The following is a 24067-nucleotide window of genomic DNA, read 5'->3' as shown; positions in this document are numbered from 1 at the left end:
GCATAGATGTGTATAACATTTGAGTACTGAACAAGCCAAATACGAGTCTTCCTGATCACACTTACACTGCGACACCGCAGTCTGTGGATTGAAGAACGTGCTGAAAGACAGGGAGGAGCCGAATTCTGCCGCCGTTTTCATATGAAATTTAAGGGGCACTGAGGAGATCACCAATTTGTGTACAGTTTATGGAGAATCACAGAATTTTAGGGGGGCTGAGTAAAAAATGGCCTAGCGACACCTATGGTGGCATCATAATGATGGTATAGAGGTGGATTAATTCAGGAAGGACAGCAGTGAAGGCCTAGGTGTGAAATGCACGGCCCGCCACTGGTAAAAACACACAGAACACATAAAACCTTGAGGGTTTCAACACAGGTTCTTGTTCCTGTTAGCCAAGGAATACAATATTTTATTGCCTAAGTCTACTGTGGCCTCTCAAATTTTTCTTTCTTGAGTGTTACCAGTGGTTTGCATCTTGAGGTACACTTGCTGTACTTACATTCATGAAGGCATCTCTTGATTGTAGACTTGACCAATTCTTGACTTGTCTAGATGTTGTGAAGGAGTTTGTCATGTTGTAAACGGTTAGTTAGAGCTCATTTGAGTCATGTCAAGTGTTTGAAGAGCCTGAAGTGGTGTGGTATAGACTAACTTAAACAACCTTAACTTAAACAACTTAAAATTCCTTTAGGAGTGGTGGTGGTTCAAGTGGTTAAGGCTCTGGGTAAAGATTGGGGGTTCAAGCTGTAGCAACACCAAGTTGCCACTGTTGGGCCCTTGAGTAAGGCCCTTAACCCTCTCTGCTCCAGGGGTGCTGTATCATGACTGACCCTGCACTCTGACCCCAACCTCCAAGGATGGGAAATGCGAAAAAAGAATTTCACTATTTCTATTTCTAACCTGTTATCCGTAATAAAATAAATTTGTATTGTAAAACCAGCAAATTTAATTTGTTTACAAAACTGTAGAACACTGAAGAGTGAGCTATGTTACAGTATCTGATTTAATCCTAAGCCTGTGTAGTGCAAACTTTTAATAAGAGACAGCTGTATCTACTGTCTCTTTTGAAAACAGCACATACATTAACACCTAGCCAGAGCTATCCTTCTTGGTTCTTGGTGAATCTGAACAATGCGCCGGATTTGAATGCTTTAACAGTGAAATTTTTCCATTTGTCTGATTATGAAAATATGTGGGCTGTATTTGTGTAAATGCAAGGACAAAGAGGGATAATTCTTTCTGTTTTTTTGTGTGTGTTTTTCAGATTCCATCAAAATCAAACCAAATTGATCAAAAAGCAGAACACTGTGTGATGATTAGGTACATTGCAGGTAACAAGTACTAGTTTGTCAGAAGATGATCATTTCAATTACAGGTAAGCTTCTTTATGACCAAATTGGGGGCAACCTAAGGTAAGAAGGCACAGTCCACAGATATCCAGTTAGGTGTGATTTTATCAAATCCTATGGCCACAAAGAATTAGTTCCCCAGGAGTTCTTGGTTGTACAATTCCTTGTGACTATAAAATGTTGTAGAAAGGACATTATTTATTTACATTTACATTATTTAGTGTCCAGTGTCACCTAAATGAGGGTGAGATTCCCTTCTGAGCCTGGTTCCTCTCAAGGTTTCTTCCTCAGATCATCTCAGGGAGTTTTTCTTTTCACTGTCACCTCAGGCTTCTCATTAATGATAAAATAGTAACGTAACTTTAAATGTAATAATTTTTGTTGTATGTTTCTATACTTCTGTAAAGCTGCTTTGAGACAAGTCCATTGTTAAAAGCGCTATACAAATAAATTGAACTGAATTGAATTTTCCAGTAAGAGTCTGCTGGACATGTGGGTTTTAATCTCAGTTCAAACATCTTGGTTTCATCTATAACTCCCACTCCCAGACTGGCAGGCAATAAAACATAATGGGTTGCATAATCTTTAGTTAACTATTTATTATCGATTATAATAAGTAATTTCAAGCGGATGGAAATTGGAACTTGTAAATTTTATGGATTATCCTAATATTTTAATAAACTAAAGTAGTGTTTAAAAAAGTGAATAAGAATGAATAAGAATTGCTCATTCTGAAGAAGGTTAAGGTTGAGGAAATCAATGAGAATAGTAATAAGATTAGGAAGAAAAAAGGCAGTTAACTTTACAAAACATTAACCAATTTTACTACTCTAAATGTCCCGGATGGAGTGTACCAGTTAGCATGAGATAAGAATATTTTGAGATACAAATTATTGATCAACAATTACATTTTCAAGAAACTCAGCTACTTACATACATGATATTTGCAAAGTTTGGACCCAGTAACCAAAGCTTAAAAAATATCTGCTGGTCAAAACACGTTGTCTCATTTCACTGTGTACTGTGTCAGCTATATGTGGCTGAAATGACAATAAAAGCTTCTTGACTTGACTACTGCTTCTGTATTATAACAGAATCAGCCTTATGGTTCTTTTGGTAAAAAAAAAAAACCCTTTACAGACTCATCTCTATCAAGGGCATGGGTTATTGACAAATGCCAAAATCACAAAATTTATTTTCTTTCATGAAGCAGTCTATAACAGTAGGGGGGTAAGAATGTACAAAAAATAATTTTTACTGTAATAAGACAAACAATGGTTTCTTCTTTTGTCATAAATATACACTATATTGCCAAAAGTATTCGCTCACCTGCCTTGACTCGCATATGAACTTAAGTGACATCCCATTCCTAATCCATAGGGTTCAATATGACGTCGGTCCACCCTTTGCAGCTATAACAGCTTCAACTCTTCTGGGAAGGCTGTCCACAAGGTTTAGGAGTGTGTTAATGGGAATTTTTGACCATTCTTCCAGAAGCACATTTGTGAGGTCACACACTGATGTTGGACGAGAAGGCCTGGCTCTCAGTCTCCGCTCTAATTCATCCCAAAGGTGTTCTATCGGGTTGAGGTCAGGACTCTGTGCAGGCCAGTCAAGTTCATCCACACCAGACTCTGTCATCCATGTCTTTATGGACCTTGCTTTGTGCACTGGTGCACAGTCATGTTGGAAGAGGAAGGGGCCAGCTCCAAACTGTTCCCACAAAGTTGGGAGCATGGAATTGTCCAAAATGTCTTGGTATGCTGAAGCATTCAGAGTTCCTTTCACTGGAACTAAGGGGCCAAGCCCAGCTCCTGAAAAACAACCCCACACCATAATCCCCCCTCCACCAAACTTTACACTTGGCACAATGCAGTCAGACAAGTACCGTTCTCCTGGCAACCGCCAAACCCAGACTCGTCCATCAGATTGCCAGATGGAGAAGCGCGATTCGTCACTCCAGAGAATGCGTCTCCACTGCTCTAGAGTCCAGTGGCGGCGTGCTTTACACCACTGCATCCGACGCTTTGCATTACACTTGGTGATGTATGGCTTGGATGCAGCTGCTCGGCCATGGAAACCCATTCCATGAAGCTCTCTGCGCACTGTTCTTGAGCTAATCTGAAGGCCACATGAAGTTTGGAGGTCTGTAGCGATTGACTCTGCAGAAAGTTGGCGACCTCTTCGCACTATGCGCCTCAGCATCCGCTGACCCCGCTCCGTCAGTTTACGTGGCCTACCACTTCATGGCTGAGTTGCTGTCGTTCCCAAACACTTCCACGTTCTTATAATACAGCTGACAGTTGACTGTGGAATATTTAGGAGCGAGGAAATTTCACGACTGGATTTGTTGCACAGGTGGCATCCTATCACAGTTCCACGCTGGAATTCACTGAGCTCCTGAGAGCGACCCATTCTTTCACAAATGTTTGTAAAAACAGTCTGCATGCCTAGGTGCTTGATTTTATACACCTGTGGCCATGGAAGTGATTAGAACACCTGATTCTGATTATTTGGATGGGTGAGCAAATACTTTTGGCAATATAGTGTATCTTCATCAGCTTAGGTCTCTCCACATTTTTATTTTTGTGGTTTTCTGTCACTGTTACATGTCACTTCAGGGCCAGTCACTAACAAGGCCAGAACATTGCTTTGAGTTACACCAGAACTGGCTTAGTTTGGGGACTTTGCTCCTCGCTTTGTTGTTGCCTTAAGGTTCAGTTGAACCTTTGACCAACATTTGTTGATCTCTGAGAGTTAATTCTGGGTTTTTTTCTGAATGATGCATCACTATGTGTGGTCCCCCAATTGTTATATTTACATACAATCTTTGTACAGATGCCTGTGGTACCTTCAGCTGTCAAGAATTTGCTCCTTTAAGGTGGAACTGTAAATAATTTCTAACTGAGAAAGAAAGGCTATGAAGGCTAAAAGAGCATTTGATCCCACTGTAGGCACCTTCACAGTCATGTGTGCACTCCCAATTAACTCTGAATTATGGCAATTGACCGAAACAGATCCTTCTAAATGTCATTACATCAATTTCTGAGTTTAAAGAGATGTTGGTGTATGTAAACTTTTGACTTATCTTTTTCGTGTAGTGAATTAGAGCTAAAATAAATCTGTTACATTCTTTGTTTGAAAATGACCTCTGACGTTAACTCAGGTGAAAAAGCTGAGATTGAATATCTTTTGTCTAAGCATATATAACTTTTACCCTTAGCTTTATATATTTTTTGGGCCGTACGGTGGTATAGTGGTAAGCATTACTATGCAGTATGAGTTGTACACCTTTTCCTCTTATCTCTGTGGTTTCATTTGGGTTCTCCAGTTTCCTCCCACATCCGGTTGCTTTCTACTCTATAGGAATGAGGCCTAGGAGTGCAAATATGTGAGTGCATGGTGCCCTGTGAGTCTCACCTCATGTGTCATCTCACCCAGTATTCCCAGAACTGGCTTCAGATCCTTTTATATATCATTTTAAAGCATTTAGCAGACAGAAGTGCTTTTGTAGTATAAAATCATTTCCCACCCCATTACTATGACCAGAATGAATCAAGTACTCTTTTTAATCATTCTTACAATAATGATAGTAATAACCCTAGAAACCCCAGACATGAACATAGTGATTTTTCTGTGGATAAACATTACATCAGCATGTTTACCAAATAACGACATGATCAAGTAATTAGAGTTGTGGGGTTTTCTCCCTGTGGCATAATCAGACCCAAAACCTATTTGTACTTTTCTTTCTTTTTTGGTTCAGTTTAATTACCAAAGGAAGCAGGGAGGGAATTAGGTCTCTTATGACCAAGAGGCCATGGCTACATTTATACATCAATAGCTTTCCCAAATAACATGTAATAAAATATTACTAAAGAATGTGTTTAATAATTCAGAATCTGCTTGTTTTTCACAACACATAATTAGCCACATGGGATTTAAGAACAATGTTGAGTAACAAACAAGTGCTGCATGCTCTGTCTGAAATTTATTCTGTCTAATGATGTATATTTATTGAATATTAACTGGATTATGTGGGTACATCCATCACCAGGGTCAATGCACTGCAACAAAATGAACTTGCTATGCACAACAGTGACATATGTCAGTGTTTTATAATTAAATCAACCATGATGACAAATAAATGAGAGATAGAGAGCAAATAGCATTTAACCAACATCCAGAGGCATCTATTAAATAAATAAAAAAATCAATCAAAACAAACAAAACTCCACAGATATTTCAGTATCACAAAACACCCATGATTAAATTACAGAAAAAAATTACTAAATAACAGGCACATAAGTTTAACTTGGCCTCTATTCCATCCTGTGGGGAACTAATTTTCCTTTTCCGGAATTAATGTCACTCAGACATGCGTGCACTGGGAAGCCAATAGCTGCAAACTACATCATTTTTAGCAATAAATTGTCAGTTTCAGTGATGGTGTGTTCCAGTTTTTACATTATTTAATATCAGAACCCTTGAAGAAAAAGGTTTTGTTATTACAAATGCACTCTAGCTAAATATCGGTTTATTTCACACTACAGGATTCATAATTATTTATAATGTTCATTCAACACATTCAAACACTGTGTAAAAATACACTTTTACACTAATGGGATTGTAATTATCTTAATAACCAACTTTCATTACACATGGTAGAGAAAAAATTAAACATGTTTTATACACAAACACTGTAAATCTAAAATATTGTGGGGATTGAAAATGCTGTTAAATTGCAAAAGCAGTTTTCTAGTGACAAAGTAAAGCAAACCCCTAAGGAACGGTCCTCTTCCTCACATGACGAAGATGAAATGTATAAAACTTGTCTCTCCTTCTCAAAATATCCTTTAATTGCTCTGCCATCGGAGACTGCGGTAAGTATTTAATAATCTTAAAATAATCCCGATTTCATGTTTTTATATTTCAACTTTCAGTATTTTCCAGCTGTATTCATGCCATGAACTGATGATAATGATTCCACTCTGATGTATTTTCTTTCTTTAACTAGACAAGCAACAAAGAAACTCATGCTGTTTGTTTTGTGTTATTCCAGATCTAATGCACCACATTCAAAACAACAGTATGTTTGTCAAGTACTTTTATATGTTTTAGCACACAATGTTTATTCACCTAATTCCAAAATCAACTGCATTGCCACCTTTTTTATTTTATTTTGCATTTTAGGCTGTGCAGAGTTGTTGACATTATGCAAAATCTGACCGAATTCCCAGACAATGGCACATCCAACAACAGCACATCCATCATCCTAAAGGTGTGTGTGGTGATCCCGCTGTTCTGTGTCTTTCTCTACTGCATCCTGCTGATGCTGCATACATTTGCCTCACACCGGCAATTCTTCGACAGCTCACGCTACATCCTGTTTGCTTACATGCTGGTTAATGACACACTGCAGCTACTCACTTCTGTGCTGCTCTTTCTATTTGTCATGGGCAATGTGAAGTTTGCCATCATCTACTGTGCACCACTGCTCTTTGTCTCTGTTGCCACCTTTCAGAATGGCCCATTAATCCTAGCTGCCATGTCACTAGAGCGCTATGTGGCGATCTTCTACCCGCTGAGCCGACCCATCTCCTGGAGGCCGGAAAGAATCTGGGTGATTGCGTTAAGCTTGTGGATCATCAGCTGTATCCCTCCTACAGTGGATTTCATCCTGATGCGCCCCAGTGTGGGCTGGGATGTGTTTACCACCCCGCTGGCCTGCAAAACCACAGTTCTTAATAGCTTGCCCATCCAGACTCTCTTCAAAGTGGCCGTGAATGCAATTTTCTTTGCTGCAGTGGCCGCCATCATTTTTTTCACTTACATTCGGATCCTTCTGGAGACCCGAAAGATGCGTCAGGACCGGGCCTCTGTAACCAAAGCCCTACACACCGTGGTGTTGCATGGATTCCAGCTGCTTCTGAGTATGATGGTCTTCACATTCCCTATTACTGAAAACTTGATTGTGCTGAACGTCAGATGGATGCAGGAACATATTCAATTTTTCAACTACTTCTGCTTTGTGTTGCTGCCACGCTTTCTCAGCCCACTCATTTATGGCCTCAGAGATGAGAGCCTGAGAATCTACATGAAAAAAGCCATGCCTTGCTGCAGGGCTCGCATTGGGCCACATAAAATTTCCAAATGAGCATTAAACACAGGGGAAAGTAACCAAGAAGTACTGTAATTGTCATTTTCATTACATTAGGCCGGTTTCTATGTCGTTGAAAGATATTAAAAGCCAATTTGAAGTCTTCCATGACACAACATAACCAACATGTGTAATAATAATTGATAAGAACTGGAGTATGGTTTAGTTTAAATCTAACTGTGTATAGTTGGAAAAATGCCAGAATTCAGATGTTAAATACGTGAAGTTGTTGCCATCATCTAACAAATTATTAATGCGGCCCTCAAGAACACAGTAATAATTTCTTAAGAAATTTGTATATGGCCACATGTGTGAAGGGTTTTATCTCATTAAAGACATTTATGCAACAGCTTAGAAATGATTTAAAGTAACAAGCATGGAATTAAAAAACTGTATATAAAGTGCATTACACATAAATAACTGCTTTTCATTAATGACCTATCAATGTTTAAAACATATCAAAATGTCCCTCACAGTTGTCATGTCTTTTTCTATAGAAAAACAATGAGCAGGGATTCACCTGGTAGAACAGACTGCAGCACACCTTGCAATATAATTTGCTTAGCTAGAATGTATTTAACTGTTCATAAGTAATGCATATACATACAAATGTTATGATCTTATACTATTCACATTTGTAATGTAATGTAATTACTGCCCAATCCTCATTTCTCTCTATCTGGGTACAGGGTTGAGGATACAGAAGTCCTCATTCCCTTAGGCCTGACAAGATGGGCTGTTTCCATTATTAAAATGTTTTTCATTACTATGCAGCATTAACATTACTCTTGACTGAAATATCCAGCACTAGGATTGCAGATTTAGCCTCAAAGAGTTCATTTATACACTTCAGGTCCTGCACAGAGTGAATAGCTCCAGAAAGACAGGCAAATTTATGCCCCATTGCATACTAGTAATTCGGCCACAACACCCAACTAACTGATCACATGCATGTTTGCTGTCACTGTATAGGTACAACTTCTGAAAAATAAAGACCAAAAGTCATATAAAGCCAGGTACTGCAAATAATAGGACTCAGGAAAGGAGGTAAAAGTGACAATAGCATGCCACTCTGTACATGTTAGAAAGACACATAAAAGGTATTAAATTATTTAATATACCGCTCTGAGTGTAAAAATGAGAAAACCCCTTCATCTGTCAGTTGCACTGAATCAACTGGTCTTATAATCTACAATTGTCCAGTTTTGTTGAGACTGTAGAATGTAGATGCCTGTTTTTGCCCACAGAGCTGCCACTCCACATCATTCAGTAACCTATAGAGGCTCAGATCACCAGTTTCTGAAAAACTCGGACGAGCCCATCTGGCACCAACAACTATAATATAGTTGTGAGTGAAAGTCATTGTTTTGATCTTTGATGTGAACATTAACCGAAGCTCTTGACCTGTAACTGCATGACTTGTTGCAGTGGATTGCACCACATGTTTGATTGATTGAATAACTGAATGTAGTATTACAACCTGAAACTGAACTGGACTTATTTAAGATTATGTCATGGATATGCAACCCAAAACCCAGGTGGAAAATCAACTATCAAATAGTTTGCAAAATTATGTACAAATAAAAAATGGAAAAGTTGTGAAGCATTCACCCAAATTGCTGTCAAATCCCTGGCATTGTTCTTTTGGGAAAAGACATGATTACAGTCATTTTCTGGGCCTTTGTTTCTGTACCATATTTAATAGCTCTTTTTTCAAACCTTTAAGTTCTAAACTTTAAGGTAAATTCTTCTGGTTATTTTAATTTACACATGAATTTGGTTTCTTTTAGCAACATGTCTTCAAGCTTCATCCCTAACCCTCAGTACATATTTTTATTTTGCATTTCATATTTTAATATCTCACACAAACACTTCTTTGTTAGCACAACTTAATAAAATGCTAAATTGAGGTCATGAGCTCTGAGTATGTGGATTTTAAATGTTTATTTACGAGTGTTATTTATTTAAAAAAAAACTTGCATGTAATTTTGATGGAAGGTGAGTTACTGTGCTTTGCAAAGCATTAGCCTTTTTTATCGCATATAATATCAGAGTAGTAATGCATGTATTAGAATTCCAGATGTTGTAGAACATGTCATGCTATGAGCCTATAATAGAAAAACAGTCTGGGGCTAAATACTGCTTGAAGATAAAAATAAAGGACAAAAGAAAATAATAAAAGAATAAAGGTATGAAAATGAAAGCTTAATCAAGAAAATGGTAAAGTTTAATCAATCTATCAGAAAGGTTGTAATATTGCTGTGTTAAAGCCCTGAGGATAAGAGAAGTAACCCCAAAACATTACATTTGTCATCTGGTATTTTTCTAATAGTTAACTTTGCAACTGTAGAACCTCTGCACACAAATGCCATGTGGTACCAATTCTTGGTAATGACATCAGTTTAACAACTAAAACTGTGCTGCTAGACATGTGTGGGGAGTCCTGACATTAAGAGGCCTTACATGTTGCATTTTATATAGATATGTTTTTACATTTACCTCAAACACTACACAACAAAATATGGTCAATTTTTATTTTTTTATATACAATATTGTTCAGTAACTCTGTAATACACTGCACTGCACTTAGAAATGATTAAACTTCATTTAAACTTAAACTTATTACTTCTTAGTTGTTAGAAAGAATAGGATATGTGTTAATGAAGAACTACTGATTTATTTCTGCTTAGTGTCTAGGTAGTTATCTTAGTTGATGGACAGGAATATAAAGTGTTACCTTAGTTGTTAGTTGTCAGTCATTTGTTAATTGTTATTTAATGGGTAGCTGCTCGTGAAAATGAATTTTTATATTCTCACGTGAAGTTATTTGCAAAGCAAATATTGTTTATGTATACGGTCCGAAGTCCAAATTTAAATGAAAAAAGTGCCTCCTGGTGGTCCAGCAGCAGGATCCCATGCTCTCTCATTGCCACAGCCTGGATAAAATAAGAGGGTTGCGTCAGGAACGGTATCTGGCATAAAACCTGTGCCAAATCAAAACATATGGACCAAATGATCCACTGTGGCGACCATGAACACGAGCAGTTGAAAGAACAACAACAATAAATTTAAATGAAAAGATTTTTTTTTTTTTACATTTTACAATTTCCTGCTTGTTTTCCTGGAGTTACACACACTATATGGCCAAAGGTTTGTGAGAACCTAATAATTATACCCATATGTGCCTTTTAAACATACCATTCTGCATACAGTCCCTCTCTACTACTGTAATAGCCCCACAGTTCAGGAGTTTGGCTGTATGGATTTTCAGGCACTGATGTTGGGTGAGGAGGCCTGGGGTTTAAGTTTCAGTTCATCTTAGCAGTATTCAATGGGGTTGAGGTCAGGGCTTTGTGCAGGACACTCAATTTTATTCCCCACTAATTACAGCACACCATGTCTTGGTGGACCTTCGTGGCATTTTTTATACTGGAATGGTTTTGGCCATCTTAGATTCAGTGAAAGGAAATTGTAATCATACAACATGCATTTTGTAATGTTGTGTGCTTCCAACTTTGTGGCCACAGTTTGGAAAAGAACCATATATAGGTGTGATGTTCAGGTGTCCACAAATGTTTGGCCAAATTGTGTTTATAAGTTACATTTACAGTGGGGTCACATGTTGTGATTGTACTCTGTTAGGACACATGAGGGCTGTCACATCAAGTGATCCCTGTACTAAGGATAAAGAATGGTTTTTGGCTGAAAAAAGTTTTTTGATTTGGTTAATGTTTCTATATTTTCTTCTGTAATCGTTCTGGAGATCACATATTATGACATCAGTGTTCAGAAAGTGCTCGTACAAAGATATTGAAACACTGGTTACTGACACAATATTATAATTGTCATTTACAATGTTTACAGCCTAATACTCCATTAATAATCTGACTGATAGATCGATTTAAATGAAACACATTCAGTTAAACACTTCACTTTAATGATGGTCCTATCAGACTGTAAAACAGGACAGCAGTGCACACTTTAAGACAAAAACATATTAGTAACATATTAGTGATTTTAACAGCAAATATGTTAGACACATCGAGTATATTAGGAATCCACTTATCTGGGGATTATCTTTGCATGTAAACGTATAGATATCTGTGTTTCAGTGTGAGCCTTTTACTTGAACTCTTCTTTTTAGTTGTTGGATATTTGGTCAATTACTTCAATCATCTTAATTCACATTAATGCTTTATTCATCATCTCTCAAAGACATCTTTCTTAATCCTGCTTATGTTTCTGGTTTCATCAAGGCAAGAAAAGTATCTCAATATATAGTGGGCTTGTGACAGGCTGTGCTTGTAAAATGTTGTGTTGTGTTTTTAAATGTACAAATCAGTCCATTATTCTGTCAGCTGTGATGGATGCCTGAAGAGGAATGAATAAATAAAAATGTGAAGTTTAAATAATTTCCTATAGGGGGAAGTGTCTTACAGCACTGATGGGTTTAGGTCATATATTACACTCAAAGATCTAAATAAACATTTTCCCAAATAGCAAAAAGCTGTATAGTGAGTTGCACATGTCCGAATCAGAACCAGAATCACATTTACTATACATAAGTATTGGTCTTTATTTATGACATTAGAATACAGACTATAAAAATAATATTAATAAGGTAAGTATTATAAGGTTATGAAATGAGAGGCATGATATAAAGAAACTAAGGCTATAAATATATAAGATAAATATGATGTTATATTGATTATTTGTTGGTTTTATTATTTCTTTCATTATATTTTTTCTTATCTCATGGAAAAATAATGTGGTTGCATTGCAGTAGACATTTCTCTGCAATATAATGGCATGTAAATGTAACAGAAGAATATAACCTTCATCACTCAGATTATGTTTATAATGTATATAAGGTAAATTGTTTTGAATAGCTAGCTAATGTAATTAGAAATGAATGATATTAGAAATAGTTGAAATAGAAATATTAGAAATAGTTGAATTAGAAATAGTGAATTAGAAATAGTTGACATTGCAGAGAAGATCAGTAGATCCCAAACACAGCATTCTTTAGCGTATCGCACCAAGTATGTTTGGGGGCCTCTGAAAACGACGACGAGCTGTGAAGCAGTTTGGCTCAGCATACTTTCTGCGAGAGATTCTTTAAGGAGAACGCATGAGGGCTGAGGTTGAGCAAGTCACTGGAAAGTGTGTGTGTGTGTGTGAGTGGGTTTGTGTGTGTGTGTGTGTACTCAGGTTTCGCTTGTTATGAAGGAAGCACACTCTCTGAAATGTGGTGTTTCCAGTTGCTTTCACTATGGTTCGTCCTGCACATGTGCCATCGTTCACTCGGGGAGGTTTACACCTCAATGATGAGCATAAAGCAAAACATTTTATCAGAAAGACAACTCATTGATCATTTGAGACGATACCTTGATCGGGAAACTCAAAGACTTGAAGATATTAAACGGTGAGTGAACAAGTTTATTCTTGATAGACACTTAGAGTGAGGCCTGACTCAGTGTCAGTAGAAGTTGTCATTATTTGGAATTAATTAATTGAATTATGATCATTTAATTAGAGGGCAAATTTTACAATTATATTAAATCTGAAAAATGGGGCAATGATTCCATTTTACACATGATTTTAAGTGATGGGAACACTCTGTGTGTTTCTCTCAAGTGTTTATTTTTGATAAATTGAAATATTACAAGGCCAGCATATATCTCAAACATTTCAGGTTCTACACGAAGGTTTCTGCATTTCACACGGGGACACACAATGATTCATCAGTGTCCATGGATAATCCTTTGGCAGCATTTACACTCATCAAGAGATTACAGTCTGAATGGTTGAACATAATCTACAGCAACAAAGGCGAAGAAAATGCCCAAGGTAGTTTGTATGAGATTAATAACAACATAAATTAATAACTAAATGAATATTGTATAATTATATATGTAATATTATATAAGAGGCTGTCACACTTGATTTTTACTGTTGACCAGAAGGCTGAAGCTTCTTTCTCAATTCTGTTTCTTATTCGAAATTGCTGTTCCACCTTAAATTTCATACCACCTTAAATGACTGCAGAAAAATTTGCGCATTATTATTATTATTATTATTATTATTATTATTAATAATAATAATTGTTCTTTAAAATATCTTTTTGCAATTTACACACGCAATGTCTTGTACTTATGCATTGTAAAAAAAAAAAAGCAGCTAATAACAAACAATCTATTAATCTAAATAAAAAGAAGAACTCAAAGGTCATTAGTAATTTAATGAAATCTAAAATACATGGAATTGGGAATGAGGACATTATACACTTTTGTTGAACAGCTGATAAATTTCCTTCTTCACCTACCCCTATGGACAAGCCACCAATTGCCAACAGATGTCTCTTTTCGATTCTAGCAGTGCATTCATAAAATACCCAGAAGATTTTTATCACATGTATTAGCAATATAAACAATATTTAAGAAAAGAGACCCCAAAAAACTTTTATGCAAACAGTGACAGTTACATAACACTAGGTAACACTTTTTAGTTTTTAGTTTCTTTAGTATCATTTAAAACAGTGACACTATGGTGATAATGATCATGAACAGTGCCTCATCATTTATCCCTCTGGTATTTTAGCACTGAAGGGTTCTTATAAGAGGATAGAAGGTACTTTGCCAAAGCAAGAAGACCTCCAAGGGGCAGCACAGGGGCTGTTGAGACTCCAGGACGTGTATTCTCTTCAAGTGGACGGAATGGTGAAAGGTCATTTCCAGCGGATCAGAAATGGAAGCATAGTTGATATTTACAAGCCATCTGTAGGCATCTCTCTCTCTGGGGATGACTGCTTTCTTGTTGGAAAGGTAGGCTACCTGGAAAGTACAGCAGCTGCTTTGGATTCCTTTTCTGTTGCTGTTTGTCATTGGTGTTGTATACGGCCATTATTTGGACGTCTGTGTATACATCATTTGATACATTAAATCGAGTACATTTTATTGGCATCTCATTCATATGTGGACAAAGTGGGAGCCTCCAGCTATGGCGCAACAAATAAGACAATACTTAGCCAATGTACACAAGACTGGATGAAGTAACAGCAAGTGCAGCAAAAGTCAGTATAGGTAATTATACAGTATACACTAATTACCACTAACAGGAGCATAATTATCCTCAAGGTAGACAACATAATGATGAAGGAAAGTTGATTAAACTGCATGTTTTGTTACAGTACCTGAATATACCAGGGTTATCTGAAAATACAGGTACGCAATACAGCATCTGAACACACATCTCTGATTGGAAACTTTGAAATTTTGTGAAATAACAGGCTGGTGCTGGTGATGTTGATGAAAATGAGGTTTTGTCATATGTTTTATACTAGAAGGATAACAAACTTACAGAATATAGTGTGGGGTTTTCACAACATATACATAAGAAACATTGCCAGCTGCTGAAGCATGACTCTTATCCCATAAATGTGATGCGATTTTTTCTACCATTAATTCCTGAAAGAGTCGACAAAAAATATAGGGTAACACGTTCTAATATTGTAGTCACAAATCTATGTGACTTGTGACTATCTAATTGCACTGAATATCTACTTAAAGTAATCTTTTCTCATTCCATTTTAGCAAACATGCCAGGAGTTGTGCCCAAATGTAGCTGTGGATCATCAGTGTTGATTTTATTGGTCGCAAATAAAAACAAACAAATTTTGGGAGGCTGTCACACTAGACTGCTATCTTTAGAATTTTTAGAGCATAATAAAAACTATTATGCTCTAATATTTGGCAAATTTTTGTTTTTGCAAGTTTTGTCAAATTTGCTCTCATGGTCATTGTCACAATTTGTGATGCGAACTCACTACCCACTTATTTTTCTCATCCTTTTTGTGGGAGAGAAAGATTCCACTTTAGTGAACACTTATTTCAAATTATGCACACTGTGTGGATGTCATACGATGGGGTCATTGACGAATTAAATTGCAGCTTAGAATTGACAACAACAGTTTATGGGTAAGATCCAAAATACAAAAACCAGGAATCAAGGGGAGATCAAAAACCAGAACCTCTAACACGTAACCTGAAGGCCTGCTAAGTCAGATAATCATATACTTTGAGATTATAGTCAGTGGCTGCCATGTTTTAGGCTGTGGTGTGTTTTTGTGTTTTTTGAGTTCTATGTGGATTCTGAGTTCTCAGAAGCTCCAGTTTATTTTTTAAACTAGCCCAATATGGCATTAACTGTGGTGACCATGTTATTAAGTGTCCTGTCCACTGTTCCATTCCTACTGAAAATGTATACAGAGCAAGCACAGGGCAGCATGATTCCTAGCCCAATGGACCTTATTAGCGCTTGTTTTGACCACTGCATACAATTATAACTCTTCTGAGCTAGGTGGGGAACTATTATTCTTGCCCAACAGGAGTGGTTTCAATGTATATATAAGAGGACATGATGGCATTTACTTCTATTGTTTGGTTTCGAAGATGTTTTTTGGTGGTCAATATGGGAGTGACCATCTTTTTAGTCCACATAAGCTTTCCTTGCTTTAAATATGATAAAATATATATTATTATATCAAACGAGACACCACAAGAGCACAATGCAGGTGAATAACATTTCACAATGCAAAACACTTCCAAAAGCTACACTTTCTGCATTTTTAATGCCCCACACTGCCCCACAACTCTATGGTCAAGTGTCAGTGCAATTATGGACTAGTTATAGACATGCTGCTATATTAGATAAAGGGCACTATTTGGACAGATTGGGGTGAAAAAAACTTGCTGGGTCATAATGAACCATACCTTTGGATGGTCCATACTGAACAGCAGCAATAAAAGAGGATTCGACCCCAATAGTCATAAAGAAAACTAAACTGATAAACAGTCACTTTCTTGTGACATCTTCAAAGTGCAAAAGTACTGGCTTTGAGGCCCGTGAAACCATGGGCCCCTGGGCATGGGCCCAGTAGACATGTTCAAGAGTCCATGCTTGATTAAAGAAACCACTTAAACACCATAGACTAAGCTTTTAGTTTACTGCTTTTTTTCTGGTTAGGGTTGCATTGAATCGAGAAATGTGTATAGTTGTTCTAAATAATAGTTTGTTTATTTGTTTGTTTGCTTATTTGTGTTCACTTAACCCATAGTTCCCTTTTCCAGGTGGCCTACCATGGGAAGGATTACTATCACTCTGTACAATGGCTTGAGGAGGCAGTGCGGCTTTTTCGAGGCATTAACAGGAGCCCAGAAAACGAGGGCACTTTGGAAGATGCCCTAGATTACTTAGCTTTCTCTCACTTCAAGGTACACAGTCCTTGGATTGGTTGTGGCTAAAGTTTTTGGTTCAGTAAAGTAGTGTGTGTTAAAACACTGTTCATGGGTTTGGAGGTTCACTTTATTAACCTTTTGTTTCAATGGCTTCAGACAGGAAACATCTCCTCTGCACTCAGTCTGTCCTTGGAGCTGCTACATCATGGTAAACTCCTTCTGTTTAAACTGTAAACTAATAGAATGTCATGTGTGATGGTAAGATTTAACACAGTTTACAGAACAGCTGTTTTCTGTATCATACAACAAAGAAGGGGAGCCTTCTCAAAGACTTCAGACCTGATTTTACAAGCAAAGTTCACTACTCAGTTCAGTGTCCTGTTATTATCTGTATTTACTTTTACAAATTTCATTTTCTCTTATAGATCCATCAAACACAAGGGTTCTGCTAAATGTGCAGAAGTATGAAAAACTTCTGGTTAAAAGTCCTGCCATTCCAAGCCTAGGGTCTGGATTAAAGAGACCCAGTACCACCTATCTGAGAACAAGAGACACTTATGAAACCCTTTGCCAAAGCCAGGGATCTCAGGTAAGATTACAGCGTGTTATAAGCTAATTAATGGTTTGTTCCAGTGCATTCATTCTACCTAGGTATTGTATTTCAGTGAAAATGAATGGATGGAGTTAGGTTTAAGACCTAGATTTGTTTGTTTTTGCATGAAAAATAAACATTAACCATAAATTAATAAACAAATAGTAAAATATTGATTCTCATCAAATTTTCGAAAGGATTCAACTTAAGCAAAAACAATCTATACTCACGAGTTCAGTTCATAGGGCCATCTATATCTATGAAAGTCACTTGTAATTTTTCCCATATGTCTTTCCTTTGTGAAGAAAGTGGTCCAATATATCTGCTCTGTCAGGAAGGCAGCCAAAAGACTTGGAGAGATGTTGACTGAAAACTCTCTTTACTTTTGCAGCTGTATAAATTCCACAGTTATATTGAGTTTATTTAATCACTTGTAATTTTAACATTTTTACTGTTTTTTGTATTTCAGGATTTTCTGTTATAATATGTTTTGTTATAGTACATGAAGCATAGCTGCTGCCCAAGCTTCTCAGCTCTGCTTACTCTGAATATGCTAAAACATGAAGAAACAAAGACGTTACCAGTCAGTAAGGTTTTTGAAGTAATACAGTAAATAAAGCTCAGATGGGTTCTTTGCTTGCAGCCAAAACATTATGAAAACCCAAGACTTTTTTGTGACCATTACACCAACGGAAATCCTGGCCTGCTCCTGCAACCCATGAAACGTGAGCTGGTGAGCCTGCAGCCTTATGTTGTCCTGTTTCATGACTTTATCACAGGAGCAGAGGCCCAATGCATCAGGGAGTCTGCAATGCCAGCAGTGAGTGTTTTACAAATAAATCTTTAAAAAGCTGCAGATTTTTCATATATATCCTAGTGGCATGATATTGTTTTATATATAAGCCTTTGCTATTATGCTCTCTCTCTCTCTCTGTGTGTGTGTGTGTGTGTGTGTGTGTGTGCAAATGTACACATGCAAATGTACAACTGATCCAATGTTGACACAGAACTACTGTGTATAAAAAAAAATAGACCATAATAATTAGCTTGATTATTAAATCTATATTCTACATAAGAAATCTTAACCTTTAACTGAAAACTCAACCCCAACTGAAAATAATAATGATTCACACTTGGACAATGTGACCCAAAACGTGGTTCCAAATCAACTGCTGTTCATTTCTTCCTATTATGAATCACATATGTGGAAAGATGCATAAAGGCAAAAATATTTGGTTTCCTTAAAAGAGCCATCATTACTGCCTTTAGTATTATTATGCTGTCATCTGAATAAGCAGTTCTGAATTGATTTCAAGCACATCTGATGAATCAGTCATGTGGGAAGGACAGCTATGCCAAGAATACCATCAGTGATTCCACTTCTGCTTAGTGTTGGTAGATTGAACAGCCACTTGGGTTTTTCCATCATCACACTTCAGAGGATAAAATCCCCACTTCCTTGCCAGCAGTAAATCTGTAACATATTGTTCCATCTGCTGATAATACCGCATAACCGAACTCTAAAAGATCCTTTATTCTTATACTGTAAGTGCAGCTCATAAACATTTAGTAACCTTAACAAGCACACTGCTAGTTATGTATTGAACTGGTTTTGTGAACTGTTTTATACTTCTTCTAGCATGATGTCAGGATATCATGCGTGGATGCTTGCTCAGGATGAAGTACTTGCAAATAATTTGAGGTTGGCCTCTAGGAGGTGTTGTCACATGAAACACACATGAATTTACTGAATGAGACAGTGAAGAAAACCACATGATTTCCATGTTTCACTATAAGAATAATAAATAATAAATAGCATACGCTTAATGTTGGTTTGATAAACGCTGGAGAAAAAAAAAGACATTTATATTAATTATAATCCTACTGAATTGTCACTGAAAACATTGAAGTGTTTTAACTCATACGAATAGATTATTAGATTATTATCAGTGGGCCTAAAACAGAACCTTGTGGAACACCAAATATTGAATTTAGTATGAACAGAGAAGTCCATTTTCATCTACAAGATACTGACAATAAATCAAATGAGACCTCAGACAAGGGAGTGGTTCTTTAACTCCAGCAGGATTTTTTAATCCATATCTAGAATAATATGATAAATGTTATCAAAGGCTGCACTAAGGTCAAGCAACAAAAACAAGGAGACACAACCCTGATTGGAGGCCAGTAGTAGGTCATTTACCACTTTAACTAGGACTACTGCAGAACTGTGATGAGGCCTAAATCCTGAAAGATCACACTACTGTTACTGTTCTACTGTTCTACTGTTCTACTCTCTTCAAAAATATATGGCCTTAACCTGCTGTTCTTGAGATTTTTTAGGATCTTGGAGATAAAGGTCAGGTTTGATAGGGTTTTTAACAAGGGTTTTGAAACTTCTAGATGAAAGTGTTTAGGTTCCATATCCAGCAAGGAAAGAATTGATTAGGGAATGGATTGGGTACACATTATTGTGAAAGTTAATTAGTAAAATTAGTTGTTTGGAGAGAGGTAAAGGATTCTAATTGCTAAAATGATGTGGTTAAATTATTGTCTACATGGTCAGTTATAAAATTCTCTGAATTCAAGTTATATTCTGAAATATTTTGCCTATTGTTTTTTTATTGTTGAAAACATTTCAGCGCTGTGCGTATATTCTCTGTTGAATTTGTTCCTAGTTAGCTGTGCTACTGCATTTAATAATAAACTAGGATAATGTATAGGTTATCCAGCAAAAAGTGAAAATAAACTGTTTAGGGAGTTATGTTGTTATGGACATTTAAACACGGAAGTCACTACTTTAGTAGAAACACCTGCTCGTTTATTCAATTATCCAATTATCTGGGACTGTAACCATGACATGGTTGTAGGTGCCAGATTAGCTGGGTTGAGTATTTCATGAACTGCTGATCAGCAGAATGGAATGAAAAACAAAATGAATATATATTTTAAAAATTAAGAAATTGGGAATATGTATGTATTATACTTGTTCTTGTTTCCAATAGCTAAGGAGATCAGTAGTGGCATCAGCTGAGAACCAGTCCACCGCTGACTATCGCATCAGCAAGAGGTAATGAATGTGGATTTTATGGCCTACATCAATGCTGCCACACTCATTTTTCTTTGGAGCGACAGTGTCCCTGTGACAACAGGACATACTTTATATTCACAGCATAGCAGGCTTGTGACACATAAAAATATTCACATTTTACTCCACTGTATGTTACAAGTAACTATTCTAAATATACACATACTTTAAAAACAACTATATCTATGCACTTCAAAGTTTTGTTAAACGTTGAACCATTGAGTGATTTTATGGGTTGTGAGCTTTTATTATTCTTCCAGCGCATGGTTGAAAAGCTCAGCACATCCCACTGTTAGCAAGGTGGACCGTCGTATCAGTTTGCTAACAGGCCTGAATGTGCAACATCCCTATGCAGAACATCTGCAAGTGGTCAACTACGGTATTGGGGGACACTACGAACCTCATTTTGATCATGCCACAGTACGTAAGGTTTTTATTTTTGATAATAGAATCTCATCATCTATTTTATGTAGCTAATTATATAACTCTATAAAAAGAGAAACTGGCTGAGAACCTTTTTTGTCTTTTTCTTTTCATTACACTGACAGTCAGAATCCAGCCCCTTGTACAGACTGAACTCTGGAAATCGCATTGCTACCTTTATGATATATGTAAGTAAAACACTTTTCTCCTAGAAGAGCCTTTTTCAACAGTTCTTGTGTGTATGCCGTAGCACTACTGGACCTCATCTAAGTATGTTCCTTTAATATTCCTATGATTCACCCTCACAATACTAGTGAGGGTATAATCTATACAAAATGAGGTGTGTGTTTGTTATGAGTGAATGAATTTATCGAGATGCACTACAGCTCAGCTCCGTGGAAGCAGGAGGATTCACTGCCTTCATCTACGCCAACTTCAGCATTCCTGTAATCGAGGTACATCACCCATTATCTCACAGACATAGATTCACATTCAGAATAAGGCACATTATTATACAATTCAACTGGGTATATAGCACTGATATGTAACCATTACCCAGGAAGTGTTTTGAGATGTATTAGCTACCCTTTAACCTGCAACTAAGATTCATTTTTATGTTATTGTTTCAAAGGTTTTCAAATAATTATAGGAGTAATAAATGCTAGATGTTTTTTTTATTCTCTAGAATAGTGCTCTGTTCTGGTGGAACCTCCACAGAAATGGCCAAGGGAATGGAGATACACTGCATGCAGGTTGTCCAGTCCTGGCTGGAGATAAATGGGGTAAGGAAAATGTATTGATGTGTCACTTAAATAGCAATTTTGAACAAGTAATATATATGCCCCTACATTTACACGCTTGGTTATATATTTGGTTATTCCTGGATGAAAGAGACACAGCTATGTTTTATCAGTAGGATATAAGACGTGTGTCAACCTCAAGGCCCATGTAAACTTACATATTAAGCTCGAGTGGGCTCAAATCTTTTAGTCCTCCAGTCGCCTACAGTACCTATCTCATATTCATCTATCATATATCATATATATCAAGCAATCTATTAAAGCAAAATCTATACTACAGGGTATTGGTGTTAATCAAGAGCAGAGATAATACATAATAAATTGCATTAGCATTAGTTTATGGATTTCTTTAATTCCAATTCCAAGGTGCAGAGTCTGCTAAAATATCATCATGTCAGTTATGAAAGTTTACAAGTTGATTTATCTAGAACTTAACTTATTACTTCACTGATGTATAATAGAAGTTATTTGACTGGTAAAGCAAGCAAAGCTATGAACAAATGAATAATGCATACAGCATGTCTGACACTGAACATATAATTCTACCTATACATTTTAATGCATAAACTTTAAAGGTAAGATAATGATAATGATAATGTTTAACCCAAATCTTTCTCTCAGTGGCCAATAAATGGGTGCATGAGTACGGACAGGAGTTTCGTCGGCCTTGCAGTCCCAACCTTTATGAGTGACTTGGACTATCAGGAGCATGAGCCTCTTTACGTGGGTAAGGACGAAAGAAGAGGACAGGCCAGACTTCTGCAGGGGAGCATGGAAACTGGCAGAGGAGATGTGGAAATCCGGGGAGAGTTGGCTGAGCTGGACTGAACTCCAGACTGTGCTGTTTAGGCATTTTCCGGCATCTATTAATTTTAGGAGGAATTTTTATGTACCTAATTTATCAGTACAGTATATAGTACAATGTTAAGCATGAACATAGTAACTTATAGACTTAAATAAAACACTTCTTGCTAGGAGATTGTTGGATAGTGCTTTATATATGTACTTCTGTAGTCTGCTAGGAGTTATTTATTTATTTATATTTTTAATATTGTGATGGTTCTGGGTAAAATTCCATCCATCCAATATATGAGAGCTTGACCAGCAGTTTTGCCCTCCACTGAGAGCTATAGGCTTTATGAGCTATCCCTGTCACAACAATCACACATTACTACTTATGTGATAGGGAGATTTGACAGTGCTGAAGTAGAGTTACCAGACATGCACACACACACACACTTCTCTGAGAGGCCTCTGCTTTAGGAATGCTGTGTGAACCATGCTGTATTTGGCAAGTTTATAGTAGAGATTATTCACTATTCATCATGATTTACAGGCCCAGATACATTCTCCATGTGTGTCTCCAAAGCAGAATAAAGTGGACATTGAGTGGAAAGTATTGAGAACCCCTCAGTTTTTTTTTTGCTCACTTACATTGTGTTCTATAATTACATTTAAATGATTTAAATTACTTTTTGTAAAAAAAACAAAACAATAAGCTGTAATGATAATGCAAAAAATAGTTTGTCAAATGTTTTGTATTAAAATCAAAAATGAATTCAGAATTATTTTTGTGAAGCCACTTTAGTAATTACAGTAATCACAGCTTTGAATCTATAAAAGCTTTGCACACCTGGATGTTGGCAGTTTCTCCCATTCTTTCTGGAAGATCCTCTGAAGCTTAGATTGGATGGAGAACATCTGTGTACTGACAGTTCTCTCTGCAGAGGTTTCGAGGCTGGACCATCCACGGACATTCAGAGATTTGCCTTGAAGCCGCCTCAGCGTTCTCTCGGCTATATGCTTTGGACTGTTGTTGTGCTGAAAAGTGAACATTCAGCCCAGTCTGAGGTTGTGTGCATGTTACACATTTCTTACATCATTCACTTTATTCTAATTAAAGTTGTCATTTGTTATAATATTTCTGATATGATTATCTGCAGGGAGGTTCTTCTATTTTTTCTGAAGCCATTTAGAAGTAGCTTGGTGTTTTGGATAGGAACGAAAGATTAATGATCGCTACTTCTTCATAGTCTTATGGTGTTAGTTACCTAATTTTGTGAAAGTAAATTGCAGTTTTACAAAGCAATACTAACCGCCCATCTTAAATCTAGTTTTATGAAAGTAATGTATGCAATGAGGTTCATAGTAACAACACAACTGGATGGAGTGACAAGGAGGACAGAGAAAAAAATCAGCAAAAGCACCCACACACACACACAGAGAGAGAGAGAGAGAGAGAGAGATAGAGAGAAATAGATAGAGAGTGAGAGAGAGATAGAGATAGAGAGAAAGAGATAGAGAGAAAGAGTTAGAGAAAGAGTTAGAGAGAGGGATGGAAGGAGAGGGTAAGTACTGAGCGTGTTTCCATCACTAAATGATGTAGTAATTTATTACATTTTTGTGCCATTATTGT

The 24067-nt window shown here is 36.8% G+C and overlaps 2 protein-coding genes across 2 annotated transcripts; both read left to right on the top strand.

Moving 5' to 3' along the window:
- Window positions 1–3717: 3717 nt before the first annotated feature.
- Window positions 3718–7510, top strand: or95a1 (odorant receptor, family 95, subfamily A, member 1). Its single transcript, XM_058414188.1, has 2 exons — window positions 3718–6441; window positions 6546–7510. Exons 1-2 carry the CDS (start codon window positions 6347–6349, stop codon window positions 7507–7509), a joined length of 1059 nt encoding a protein of 352 aa, XP_058270171.1. The 5' UTR covers window positions 3718–6346; the 3' UTR covers window position 7510.
- A 5247-nt stretch (window positions 7511–12757) lies between these two features.
- p4ha3 (prolyl 4-hydroxylase, alpha polypeptide III) lies at window positions 12758–23410 on the top strand. The gene is made up of 13 exons (XM_058414186.1): window positions 12758–12937; window positions 13208–13362; window positions 14113–14336; window positions 16641–16784; window positions 16905–16956; window positions 17174–17337; window positions 17984–18160; window positions 20346–20410; window positions 20689–20848; window positions 20977–21039; window positions 21238–21306; window positions 21537–21633; window positions 22273–23410. The coding sequence occupies exons 1-13, from the start codon at window positions 12759–12761 to the stop codon at window positions 22341–22343; spliced, it is 1620 nt and encodes a 539-aa protein (XP_058270169.1). The 5' UTR covers window position 12758; the 3' UTR covers window positions 22344–23410.
- The last annotated feature ends 657 nt before the right edge of the window (window positions 23411–24067 follow it).

This window comes from Hemibagrus wyckioides, linkage group LG17 (genome assembly GCF_019097595.1).
Source record: "Hemibagrus wyckioides isolate EC202008001 linkage group LG17, SWU_Hwy_1.0, whole genome shotgun sequence".
NCBI classification, from domain to species: Eukaryota; Metazoa; Chordata; class Actinopteri; order Siluriformes; family Bagridae; genus Hemibagrus; species Hemibagrus wyckioides.
This window is presented reverse-complemented; position numbering and strand designations above follow the sequence as displayed.

Bases quoted from the DNA above. Each gene is read 5' to 3' on its own strand.
- or95a1 (XM_058414188.1), top strand. From the start codon at position 6,347: ATGTATTTTCTTTCTTTAACTAGACAAGCAACAAAGAAACTCATGCTG. The intron at 6,442-6,545 runs GTATGTTTGTCA...TTTGCATTTTAG, and splicing joins GCACCACATTCAAAACAACA to GCTGTGCAGAGTTGTTGACA.
- p4ha3 (XM_058414186.1), top strand. From the start codon at position 12,759: ATGTGGTGTTTCCAGTTGCTTTCACTATGGTTCGTCCTGCACATGTGC. The intron at 20,849-20,976 runs GTACGTAAGGTT...TTACACTGACAG, and splicing joins CTCATTTTGATCATGCCACA to TCAGAATCCAGCCCCTTGTA. The intron at 21,634-22,272 runs GTAAGGAAAATG...TCTTTCTCTCAG, and splicing joins CCTGGCTGGAGATAAATGGG to TGGCCAATAAATGGGTGCAT.